Here is a 13,757-nt window from a genome sequence, read left to right on the forward strand (position 1 = left end):
GGGCTGCAGAAAGACTAGATGGCAGGGAGGATGATGGGAGCCTTAACTGAAGCAGTGGTTTGGGGGTACGGAAAGCAGTCCTGCTTTAGAGATCGTTCAGAAGTGGAATTGAAGGGGTCTGGAAACTTGCATTGTGAGGATTTTGACACTTCTACTTCTATATGTGCTGGTATGGGAAGGGTGTTTCCAACTGTAAAACACCAGACATTATTTGTTTTTTCTGTACCAGGTGTATAAATAAACATCATTGCTTCCTAAAACATACAGACATTATCATCTTAATAAAACACACAATATATTATTTACTTTTTAAGACCGTAGTTCAAAAGAGCTAAATTTTCTTGTGCTTTCTTTAAATTTGAGAAGAATTGCTCTTCAAAAAAATACAGTATAATTGGACAACGGTAAAAATGAGTATCTTATTTCATAGTAGCGTACCTGGTATTTCTGTGATTATTCCAAGTTGGACTTGCTGGAAAGCTGTTTATTTGAGGCAATAGAAAACTTTAGAAAATACACTTGCCTAGGTCTCATCTGAGTTTTCTATTACCTACCTTGAGTAGTTTACTCAGTCTCTCTAGGCCTCAGTTTTCTTATTTCTAAAACGAGTGATAAATTCCTTGATCCCTAAAACTCATTCTGACTAAAATTCCACAAGTTTTTTCTCCCAGAAGAAATACTGCTCTTGAATTTTAAAATGCAATTTTTAAGTTTTAAAAAGAATACTTTAAATTTTGCTGGAAAATATTTCTTGGAAAGTATATAAATCTTGTTAGATGTTTTGAAATTCATTTAAAACAAACAAACAAAAAAACCCCTGAAGCATCACGCACGATTAAAACATTACCATTCTTGGCACTTGGGGAAATGGACTTAAACCTCTGTAGGTTCAACGAAGTCTTAGAGTAAGTAACACAACGAAGCAACGGTGCTTGTTGAAACAAATATAAAGTTGAACAGGGTAAATACAACTGCAGGAAAATCAACAAGCCAGACGACTTCCTTTTCCCTTCCTTGGGAAACTTGTATCTCTAAGTGGAGAAAGGCTCTTTTGGAAGAGAAAGGGAAATTGGGGAGGGAAGTTTCTCTGATTCCTTACTCCCTACCTACTGGTCTGTCTGATTTCCTCTCCAGCTCTCACTGTCTGATAAGGAATTGATTCTTCCCCTCTTCTCCCTCCCTCCTTCCCTTCCTCCCTCCCCCTCCCTCCCTTCCTCCCTTCCTCCCTCTCTCTCTCTCCTTCACCCTGAGTAACTGTACTGTCCTAGCAAGTGATGCTGTCGGAAACAGGAGACGGGCACGGAGGGGTCATCGCCGTCGCCGCCGCCGCGGGGCGGGAGAGCGTTTCCCAGTACCAGCGGCCCGCTCGGCCCCGGGCTTCCTCCTCACAGCCACGGGCGTGGCGGCTTCCCCCACGGTTTGATGGTGGGCGGCGGCGGCGGCGGCGACACGGCTTTGGTTCCCGCCTCTAACTGCTCGGTCTCGGGCCGCGCCGTTCCCTCTTCCTGCCTCCACGCCCGGGGCTGCCCGGGACTGCTGGAGCCGCGGAAGGTAGGGAAGGGGCGCCGCGGGGAGACCGCGCGGCGGCGGCGGTGGAGAAGGAGGCCGCCGGCCGGCATCCCCGCGCTCGGACCGCGGCCGGCGCGATGTCCACCAAGGTCAGCAAGTGCAAGGAGCAAGCGAGGGTGACCTTCCCCGCGCCGGAGGAGGAGGAGGAGGGCGAGGACGAAGGCGCGGAGCCGCAGCGCCGCCGACGGGGCTGGAGGGGCGTCAACGGGGGGCTCGAGCCGCGCTTGGCGCCCTTGCAGCGGGAACCGCACGACTACTGCCTGCCGCCCTTCCCGCCGGGGCCCGACATGTGAGTACCCGGCCGGCCCGCGGCCCGCGCCTCGGGAGGACCGCGCCTGGTGGGGTGCGGGAAGGCGCGCCCACAGCCGCCTCGCGATGTGCCCCGGACCCTCAGAGCCCACCCTCCACCGCAGTCCTATGCGGGGCGGCTCGGGTGTACGGTAGACCTAGGGCGGGGTCTCGCACCCTTGGTGCTGTTCTGTAGAGGACTTGGGGGTGCCGAAGGCGTGGCCGGGGTGTCCGTCCCGGCTCGAGCGCACGGAACAGCCCCGCGGACTGACACAACGGACGCCAGGCACGCTTTCCAGTAAGCAGACGCCTGCTCTCCAGCAAGCGAGGACCGGCGTGCCCCAGCCTGTGGTCAGGGGACCTCGCGGAAGATAGACCCCGGGGTCCCGGAGCTTACCCCGGGAGGTCAAAGAAGGGGAAGGGTGCTTAGACACCGGCGCGAGCTCGAACCCCGGCTTCCTCCCGGCGTTCAGCGTGAAGCCACCCTGGGAGCCTCAGTCCCCTCCGACGCTCCCGGCCGTCGGGCGTGGGGAGAAAGGAGGGGGCGGTGTGCGATACAGAGTGTGGGGTGAAGGTTTGCCCTGTCACCTCTTTTCCCGACGGTCCAGTCACAGTTTGGGGGTAAACTGGAGCCGAAGCCCCAGCGGGTCTCCCGGGGAGAGAGCGGCCGCGGGGCGGCCGCCGGCACCGCTTTGAGGTACTTAGTTGTGGTTCCCAGGCGGCTCAGGGTCAGTAGCTGTTTCTTTTTTAAAGAAAGGTAGAGGCCCGCGCTTTAATGTGTGAGAAAGAACAACTTTTCTTAATTGCTAAATCTTGGAAACAGCCTTTAACCAGCCGCGAGACTCAGAGAGGATAAGGACGTTTTATAGGGAGCGTGCTGTTTCTTTTGTCACGTACCTTGGGCGTCTTTTTTAGGAGGTAGAGAACTTGGGGCCAGTCGTGACGGGCTGGACTAACCGCCTGGGCCGGGGAAGGGGTTCTCCCGGGAAGGGACGGAGGTTCCGCAGCGCCCCCTGCTGCCCGCAAGCTGCCCACAGGCGGGGTGCGAGGTTTCTGGGACGACCTCGAACCGGTCGGGTCGCGCACTGCTCGGCTGGTCAGAGCCCGCACCTGGCTCGGCCGGACTTGTCTATTAAAAACGCAAATCATTGGCTGGGAGTAGGTCGTCTAGGGAAGGTTTCTGATTTAAAACGAGCGACGCTTCCCAGTGTGGTTCACTTATTGCTGAAGTTTAGCCTGGATTGGAAATGGCCCAGGAAATGGAGGGAAAGTAGGTCCTTTCGGATTAAAGCGCGGCCAGCTCGCTTCCCCGCCTCCCTAAGGTTTTAAGACGTTGTCCATTTTTCCTTTTGCCAATTTGGTTTTTATAACCCAGCTCAACTTCTTGATTCTTTAGTTTTTTTTTCCTTTTATCGTAAATCCACAATAAATGGGACACCAGAGCACTCTTATCTGAGAACGTAGGGGGGGGGGAGCAGAGATTACACACTTTGCTTTTTGAAGCTTGAGGTCAATTACACAAAGCACTGGGACAAATTCAATGTAGCCTCGATGTCTAACTCGTAAGAGAACATCTATCCTATCTATCTTCTGACTTTACATAATTCAACAGGTAAATGTTGTAGTGTACTTATTTTGTAAAGTAAATACAGCTGGCTGAAAAGACCCAGTCATTTGAAGGCGATATCCATTAATAAAGGTTCCTTCTAGAGGTAGAGCAGCAAACTCTTGTTTCTTTGAGGCCTGTCACTTGGTAACGGCAGAGACTAACTTGATATCTGTAGCAGAGATTAGCTCTTTATTCCACCTTTGAGTAGAATATGGCCACAGTTTAATAGCTCAGAAAGTAAGCATACAGCCCCAGAATGGAATTGGAGAAGGATACCCAGTCTACCAAAGCCCCAGGGTCATTTTCAGTAGGCAGAATAGAATAGCCGAATTTAACATCCAGCAGAATGCCGAGGGTAGAATCCCACTTTTACCAAAAGGATTCCTTAGCATAACCCTGTTGCTCATTTCACTGCTCCATGCTCCAGTATTACATCTGGGAATTTTAAACAGACTGACTTAGGAGGAAAAGTGTCATCTACTATATCACTAAGAAGACTTTTTTTTTAATCCTTTAATAGAACTCTTTATCCAACCATTGATTCAAAACAAAACTTCTTTTTTCCCAATTGTTTGCAAATCTAGGACCAAGTAGTATGTCACTGGCAAGATTAACTCATTCTCGAAGTTTTTAGTTATTAAATTTGTCTGATGAACTCCAAAAGCATTTGAAGGCAGTTCTTATGAGTTTTAATTCAAAGGCATTTCTTAAGCGTTTACATGTGCAAAGTGCAGACTAGGTACAGTAAGCCACAAAGATGAGTACGCCAACTTTACTGCACTCAAGGAGTTTAAAATCTCATAAGGGAGAGATGGAAATGAAACTACGTATGAACAATTATGCTGTAAGTTAGAGTAAAATAAGTGCTTAAATACATACACACAGAATAGAGCTCTGATGAGTCAAGTGCAAAGAAGAAATAGACAACACGAGGTTGTGGAGAAATCAAGAAAACCTTTATGAGCCTTAAAAAGTAAATAGGATAGGAGGCAGAGACAGGATGGGCAATTAATTCAAGCCCTCCCACTTCCAAAATGCCAGGCATGTCCAGGGAATATTAATTGAGTTTTACTGAAACATAGCTTATTTGGGGCATTAATGTATAGGATCTTGTATGTCAAGGGGAGGCAATAGGGAGCCACTGATTGTTTCAAAGCGGCAACAGTTTGATAAAAGCCACTCTGAGAACAGGATGGATTGAAGTGGCAATTGGCAGAATGTGAATGAATAAATTAGGGGGCTATTGTAGCTTTCCAGGCTGAGATTAGGATCTGTAATCGTGTAGGACTGGTGGGATGGAATGGGGAGAGATAGGAAAAGAGAATACACAAAGAATCTATGGGAATTTGCAGCTAACTGTCCATCAGGGGTTTAAAGAGAAAGCAGGGTCAGAGATGACTTGGTGATTTTGATGTAGATGACTAAGATCGTGATGTCATTGTTGAAAAGAAAAGAACAAACAGAGTAGAATCTGGGTTTTCAGATAATTTTGATAGAAGTGTCAAGCAGGAAGATGCACATTTAAAGCTTGGGAGAATTTGAGCGTCTAATGGGAATTGTTATAGAGTTGTGTGAGTTCATGATATTACCCAAGGAGGGAGTGCGAAGAGAGAAACAAAGGGAGCCTGAGCTAGTTTTCTGAGGGGAACTTTTTTGTTTAGAGGGGCAGAAAGAAAGAGTAGCAAGCAGAAGACACGGAAAAAGACGAAGGAGTAGGTGGTACTAAGACAAGGCTGCCTAGAGAGAAGAGGTTCAAGAAAAGGGAAGAATTGACCCATAGTTGGCAAATATTTGGTAAATAAAGGGAAAAACTTTGTGTTTCGTCTTACTTTTAGTAAGAAGACTCAATCCTTACTCATTAACATACATGCAAGAAGTCATTAGATTTCTCAGCAGTGTTATCTTTAAGAGAGAAAGGCTTCTAGAAGAGAGGATTCTGGGGAACTCCCTGGTGGTCCAGTGGTTAGTACTCAGTGCTTTCACTGCCGTGGCCTGGCTTCAGTCCCTGGTCTGGGGAACTAAGATCCCGCAAGCCTCTCAGCCAAAAAAAAAAAATTATAATAAACGTACTTAAAAAAAAAAGAGAGAGGATTCTGTTTAGTTTTTCTTGAGGAAGTGCTGCCAAAAATTTGTCATAATTAAAGCAGTAATTTGTGTTTATATTATACCTCATGCTGTCATTTAAATGAATTAACTTGAATCACACCTCTTTAAAGCAGGTTTTCCCATTTGGCAAATGAGGAAATTGATACACAGTGAAGTTAAGTCAATTTCTAAAGATTATTTAGTAAATCAATAATAGAGCTTCTGTATTCAATATAGTCTTATTAACTATAGTCCTCATACTCTACATTAGATCTCTAGACTTATGCATCCTACATAACTTCAACTTTGTACCCTTTGACCAACATCTCCCCAGTTTCCCCACCTCCCAGCCCCTGGTAACTACAGTTCTACTCTCTCCTTCTATGTATTTGACTTTTTTAGATTCCACTTATAAGTGAGATCATGCAGTTTTTTTCTTTCTGTGTCTGGCTTATTTCATTTAGCCTAATGTCTTCCAGGTTCGTCCATGTTGTCACAAATCTCAGGATCTCCTTTGTAGAGGCTGAATAATATTGATATTACATTGTATATATATATATATACCACAGTTTCTTTTAACATTCATGGGTCTATGACACTTAGGTTGTTTCCATATTTGGACTATTTGCTAAGAGGGTAGATTTCAGGTTTCTTCGTCACACACACACAAAATGTAACTATGTGAGGAGCTGGATATGTTAATTACCTTGCCTGCAGTAATCACTTCACTATGTACAGTTGACTCTTGAATAACCCAGAGGTTAGGGGTGCCGACTCCCCGCACAGTCTAAAATCCATGTATAACTTTTGACTCCTCCTAAAACTTAACTACTAATAGCCTACTGTTGACCAGAGCCTTGCCGATAACATAAACAGTTGATTAACGCAGATTTTGTATGTTATATGTACATATTTTATAATTGTATTCTTCAATAGAGTAAGAGCAAGAAAATGTTATTAAGAAAAGCATAAGGAAAAGAAAATACATTTACAGTATTGTACTGTATCTATTGATACCATGCTTATGTCATCTGTTTACAAAATGAATCATCTGTCAGTACCTACAACGATATTGTCTTATATGATACAAAACACTGCAGACATTATATGTATTATTGATACTAACACTAGACATCAAAAATTATGTGAAAAAGAAATTCATATTTATTTGCAGGTATAATGATTCATGCATTGATAACGAAGAAGCAGCAATATGATTGCTTTATGGTAGCCTGGTGTAATCAATATGGCTGCTTCACAGTAGCCTATAAATAACGAATGAACCGTTATAAAATTCTTGTGGCATATGGTATTATTACCATGCCATATTCATAATACAGTATTGGAAACATAATTATGTTTTTTTAAAACCACTTACCTGTGATGATAGGCTGACACACGTCTTCTCCAATTGAAAGAGAGAGAGAGAGACGCATACTATATGGTAATGTAATTCTTTGAAAGCAAAGTTACAAAGCAGTAAGAAAACTAACATTATTGCTATTATTAAATATATTTAAAATATATTATTTAATTATTTAAACATTATAATTAAATGTCACTCACCTTATGCCTATGTAATGATAGACTAGTATCTACATATATCTTAGGCATTAATGACATACCTAAATTTTTCTTAGTTTTTTCAATATTTCCAGGCTACAGAGTTTGCCTGTGAGTTTTTTCAAATTGTCACAAATCTCCAAAACTTTTTCCAATATACTTGTTAAAAAAATATGTGTACAAATGGACTTGCACAGTTCAAACCCGTGTTGTTCAAGGGTCAACTGTATATGTATATCAAATCATCATATTATATACCATAAATATATTCAATTTTTATTTTGAAAGTTATATAAAATAAATCCACAGAGTGATTAGAAGATTTAAAAAAATAATAGAGCTTCTGATGCTCAACTTTGTATGATAGGGGATCTGAAGATGAGTACACAATGCCTCGTAACCCAAATTGTCTACTTGGATGTTAGTTTCTATGGTACTGGCCTGTGAAAATGTTCCAGTCTAGGTTTAGCTTGGCTGTGGGATTGAGAGCAGTGCTGTGCATGTTGGCTTGTGTTTCAGACTGGAAGTAGCACTTCCCTTCCACCGCTGGAGTGGAAGTCAGAGATTTGCCAAGTCACTGTTGAATCTCCAGGGATAGGAATTTGGACTTTAAGGACTGAAGTCAAACTAGCATTATTAAGGAAGAGGCAGGTTTCTCCATAGTTATAATTTTCAAGAATAGTACAGCATGGCATTAGACTTGAGACCTTTAATAATCTGAAACTTTGAATTGTATTTTTAGTTTATCCTGTAGAGTAGTAATTTCACTATGTACAATAGAGAGTTGTCATTTTTGTTGGTTTGTTGTAAATTATTTTATATAGTTTCAAAATAATGCAAGAATATAGTTTTAAAACTTAATACTAAAAAATGTGGCTTATAAGAACAACAGCAAACCCATAGCAGTTCCCTGATTTTCTCCTTTTTTCTGCTTGTCCCCTCCATTTCATTCCACTTAAAACTCCTTCAGGTATAGCTATCTTGTTATTCATGTTTTTAGATGTCATCAGTATTCTCAGGAAACAATTTTCACTCACTTATACCTTCTATTCTCCCCCATCCTCCATCACATGGTTTGGTACAATTTGTGGTTAATATCTTACTTAAAGTCTTCATTATTATGATCATGTAACTATTATTCACTGCTGAGTCAAGTAGTATAGTATGATTACATTTCTTTTCTTTTATAATTAGTTGTTTTTCATGGAGTAAATATGTGTTCCATCTTGTTCTTGCCTCTTTAGCAAAACCTTTTACAGTCTCTTACTGTGTGTGTTTTCCTGAAGACATCCCTTCCAAAACCCTCTGACTTCCTTTGTTTGTGGTTTTTAATTTTTTTTTTCTTCAGGAAGCTTTTAGAATAATCTCATCATTAGTGTTGTTCTGATATGTCTAGATGATATGCCTTGATATGGGTCTTTTTTTTCATTCAGTGAACTGGATACTTGGTAAACCCTTTCAGTATTTGGAGATTATGCCCTTTGGTTCTGGGAGGTTTTCTTGTATTATTTCTTTTATTATTTCCTACCTGTTATTTTCATATTTCTTCTTTCTTTCTGGAAATCTATTATTTGGACTTTGGATCTCCTGGGCTGATCCCCTAGTTTTTGTATCTCTTCTATCCTGTTTTCCAGTGATTGTCTTTTCTGTTCTTTCTGAGATATTTCCTTGGCTATATTTCCCAACTCTTTCACTGAATTTTTTTCCATTTTATCTATTATATTTTTAATCTCTAAGAGCTCTTTTTGTCTTATGAGTATTCCTTTGTTATAGCATTCTTTCTTATTTCAGAGATGCAGTATCTTTTTTTTTTTTTTTTTAATGTCACAAGGGAGTAGGGGTTGGGAGATAATAAACCTGGCTGCTAGTATTCTGGAACTGGCCAGGGTTCCCCCCATTCTTAGTTCCTACCCTCCCCTGGGCCTGGTATCCCCGCATTTAGAGAATCTCTGTTTCTATTTCTCCAGAGATTTCGTATCCTATATTTCTTATAGGGATGTGGGAGGGTTGTCACTTGATCATATCAGCTGGAGGTTAGCAATCTAGGGGGAGGGTTACTACACACCACTTACACAAAATTTCAGCGGATTCCTCCATTTTAGGCTCCTGCCTTGTCTCTGCTTTCTGAGATTTCTTTTGCCCTTAGTTTCCAAGTCTTTTCCGGTATTGGGTGGATCAGCTTATTTTTGTTGCAGGCACTCTGGTTAGACCTTCCTTCTCTCTGTTAAATCATTCACCATTCTTCCAACTTATCTCCTTTTCATATATTGTGGAGTGCAGTTACAAATACTTCTGGTTTCATGGAAGATGAAATTTGTGTTCTTTGTTTTCTGTGTTGTTTAGGGGGTAATTTTTGAGAGGTGAAGGGGTGAGAAAGGCCTTTATTCCATCATCTTGAAACCAAACATGCTTACAATTGTGTTTTAGATATTCATTTAAGCCCAGATGAAGACAGTATTATTAACAGAACCAAGGTTGCAGAAGGAAGACTATTCTTAATTATGACTGATCTTATTAGGCAAATGAAGTAGATAGTAATCTGTACAGTGTGATTTGAGGATCATCTGAAGTCCCCCAACTAAAATCATCTTAGAATCACACTTCCTAAATTTAACTGATGTAGAATATGATGAAGAATAGAATGTTTGAGTCGAAAAGGATTTCATCTAGTCCAGTTGAGAAACTGAAGCTGAAGGTTGACATTGAATTCACAGCAGCCCCAGGCCGTGTGAAATCTCCAGTTTCCTTTGACTGTAATGTTTACACTGTGGCCGAGTTTGGGTTAAGCATTTCTCTCTTCCTCAAAGAGATTTTAGATGCACTTACTCCTAGGAGGAGCAACACAGGAAACTAATAATTAGTATTAACTCATTTATGAGATTCAATTAATTCATCATTTCAATTTGACTACTGATGGCAGATCAACTTGAGAAAGTTTTAAACTAAGTAGGAGGATTAAGAATTGGGTGGGGTTGGGAGGGGGGCTTCCCTGGTGGCGCAGTGGTTAAGAGTCTGCCTGCCGATGCAAGGGACACGGGTTCGTGCCCCGGTCCGGGAAGATCCCACATGCCGCGGAGCGGCTGGGCCCGTGAGCCATGGCCGCTGAGCCTGCACGTCCGGAGCCTGTGCTCCGCAACGAGAGAGGCCACAACAGTGAGAGGCCCACGTACCGGAAAAAAAAAAAAAAAAAGAATTGGGCGGGGGTGGGTGGGTGGAGATAAGAATATCTCAAGGAACAATTGACCCCTGCCAAATATCATTTATGGTTTTCTCTTAATATCAAAGAGGTAAATGGATCCTGGACAACATCTGAAGAGTAGGTTAGAACTTTAGGAATTTTTCATTACTGTGCTAGGATAGCAAACGTCTGTCTGTTCATGTTTTCTCCTTATAAAACTTCACAGGAAATGTAATGGGAGGAAGACAACTGTTTTTGCAGAGCTCTCTGCTCTCCATAGGAAGGAATACTTTCAACTTCCTGGCTCAGGATTGATATAGCCCCCTTCAGGCAATCAACACTACGTAGTTATCAGTCTGACAGGGGAGCCAGAAGAGTGGCCTGTTCAGGGTGTACACAGAGGAATCTGGCCCCAGATAGAAGGTCTGGAGTTGGGCGCTATGGGTGCCAAATTCACACTTGTGCATAAGGGGCTCAGCAGTGACTTTATGAGAATAATTAGGATTGTTATAGCATTTTGTCTTTAATTTAGTATCTAGGTCAGGGGTATTTGTCTACACTTATCTAGTCAGAAAATTTCCCCTATTCAAAAGAAAGCGCCCCTCTTTTTTTTGCACTATTCAAATAATAGGTGATTATATGAATTTGGCCCTAGACCTTTTTTTAAAAAATGAGATTTAAATGTCCACAAGTGCATGACGTGTTAAGGAAAGAGCATGACATTACTAAATATTTTACACCAGTTTTGCATTTCTAAATACATTTTGTCAAATAGGACTGATGCATATGGGTTCTCTGTTGAAAAATAGGTTGCAGGGTGATGAGATGGGAACAAGAATCTAAAAACCTCAGGCTTTTGACTTCAGATATGGATGACAATGATAGAAAACCAGATCCTTTTGCTTTTAATAACATTAGAAGTTAATATATATCTAATTGATAGTGACTAATATGTTTAAATAGCCGAATAGGAACTTCTCTTGGGTCAGTAGAGGTTTTTGATTTTATTATTGAGTTCATTTTATCTCAAGTTCTTGATCAATTATAGACTGAATTTGTACTTCATTTCTAATTTCATTGTCACTAATCTTCCTGAAATAATAAAAATTAGTTTTAGAAAGTACTGAGTTTAATAAATGAGTTTGTTTTTGAAGACAAGCTTAATTATTAACTCTAAAAGCTTATAAATTCTAAGACGTATCCTCCATTTGCCCTCAGATTATCCTGACAAAATGTAACTTTATGTAAGATCAAAATCACAAGCTGTAAGATTTGTCAGTTATTTTGTGGTGTAACTAAGAATTGAATGTGATTAAGCAGAAATCTGTTTTGAAAGAAGAATGATTGTTTATATTACTTTAATTCCTGATAATTAACTTATATTAATGTATTCATGACATTCTTTTTTATAGAAGAATTACTCCAAATTCCCCTCCACCACTACTTCCACACATTATTTTATGTGACCAAGGGTATGCTTGAATCTGAAGGGGAAAAGTGTCTGTTCCCTAGGTCTTCAGTCTTAACGCTTTAAGCACACACACATCTGTGCCTCCAAGAGATAGATATTGATCAGCCACGTACTAACAGCCAGGCATATAGAGATATAGACAGACAGTCTCTGCTCTTAAGTATGTTACAGTATTATTGAGGAGACTGGCATGAAAGCAGTTACTCACAAAACCATAATAAGTCAGCTCAATGGAGTTACACACAAAATGCAGTTCCTGGAAACAGAAACATCTAAGTTCTAGAAGGCATTTACCTAAACGCTTTTCTGGGCACGTACGTTTAAGAAGCATCACCAAGAACTCATGCAGGCAGTGGTTAGGGGTCCTCACCTCTGCTCCCAGTGGACTTTTAGAGGGAACAACGCACTCTTAAAAGCTTTTTTGCTTTTCTGGTCTTAGCTGCTAAAGGGTCTCCAGAACTTTCCTGAGAGGGATGACGGGGAAAGCGATGAAGAGCAGAGACAGGAGCTTCCCTCCAACAACGGCTTCTTGTCTCCGACTGAGTCATTAGGGCATATATCAAAATTAGCAGATGTCTAATAGATTTATGAAAATGATGCATGGAGAATTCTGAATGTAACCCTGGCCAACAGAAACTCTCAGGAAATTAATTACTGTGGAGATCCAAATCCCTCCCCAGACTTAGAAGTTCTGGAATCTCTACATTCTAACCGTTTTCTGGGGTGGGACTCTTTAGGCATGAAAGTGACGCGTTCCTGTTTCTGAAGCGGAGTGCCTTGTCTTGCTGCTGTGGCCGCGGTCGTGACAGCGTGTTGTTGGACTGTGCGTGGTGATGGTAGAGGCAGGCTCAGCAGCAGGTGGTGTGGAAAGCGGCGCTACCCAGAGCGCTGTCCCCGGTACACCAGACAGTCGGACTGATTGGGCTGCCGCTCTCTAGCCTTGCACGCTGGTGCCCGTCGGCGCTCCTCAAGCTCAGAGTGCCCCGCCACTCTACTGCTTCCCCTCCACAAATACACATATGAGAGATTTTTCAAAACGTGACATTATCGAGGCTGTCAGATGCCCTCTCCTCATTCCGAGCACACTCACACGTAGGCATAGTGTCAGATGTCTCCAGATGTCTCCAGAGGCGACCACACTGACTGACAGGTGCCTGCTTCCCTGGGGGACTGTGGGGTTTGTCTCTTTTTTGACTTTTCATCTCTGACTTTCTTGTCCTCTGTCAGGTGCCTGCTGCTTCCCACCTTCATTACCACTTCCGATTATCACCAACCCTAATACGGTAGCTAATGCGGTGGTGGCTCTCCAACACGTTCTCCCCCTCCTCTGTGCCTTTCTCGCTACTTATCTTCCGCGGCTCCTCCTGCTTTGCTTGCCCTTCACAGAAGGACGGACCGGATCCTAGCCGGTGGGCACATGCGCCTCCTTCAGTGTGGTGAACTGATTAGTCAAAGCAATTTGACTGTTATTCTTACTGCTTTGGCTCACATTGTTGGTGGTGTTTACTTTGCCTGGCTGCTGGCTGGCTTGCTAGATAGATTGAGTAGCTGCTGAATTCTTCACCTCACTTCAATAAAAGATTTGAGGGGACTTCTTTAATAATGTCCATTTGTTGCTGAGTGCTACGGAGCTTGTGATTATAGAACCAAAGTATTCCAATACATAAGCTCAGCCTATATTTTAATAGTGCTATTTTGATTTGCAACTTGTTATTCATTTTTCTTGTTCCCTAGAGACAGCATGGTAAAGTAGAGAGACTCTAGGAGAGAACCTCTGAGCTCTCACTTTCTAATTCTCTTCCTTTCAGTGACCTTAAGGACGTTAACATTCTGACTGAGTCACTTTATCTGTAGAATTAGCATCAATTGACAAGTATTTTTGAACATATACTGCACTATATTAGGCACTGTAGAGGTGGCTAAGAAGTATGAAAAATAAGATAGGAAGCATGGGGCATTTATTCTCAACCAGATTTAGGAGACATGAATATCAT

At 42.2% G+C, this 13,757-nt stretch overlaps 1 protein-coding gene across 1 annotated transcript in view; it reads left to right on the top strand.

The window, feature by feature from the left end:
- Positions 1-1,646: 1,646 nt before the first annotated feature.
- Positions 1,647-13,757, top strand: part of TRPC3 (transient receptor potential cation channel subfamily C member 3) — a gene marked incomplete at its 5' end in the record, with an annotated part of 80,906 nt that continues 68,795 nt past the window's right edge. Inside the window, one exon of the mRNA XM_079919072.1 lies at positions 1,647-1,858. Within this exon, the coding sequence (XP_079775198.1) occupies positions 1,647-1,858 (212 nt within the window). The remainder of the gene's footprint in view (positions 1,859-13,757) is intronic.

This window comes from Stenella coeruleoalba (genome assembly GCF_951394435.1).
Source record: "Stenella coeruleoalba genome assembly, chromosome: 4".
NCBI lineage: Eukaryota > Metazoa > Chordata > Mammalia > Artiodactyla > Delphinidae > Stenella > Stenella coeruleoalba.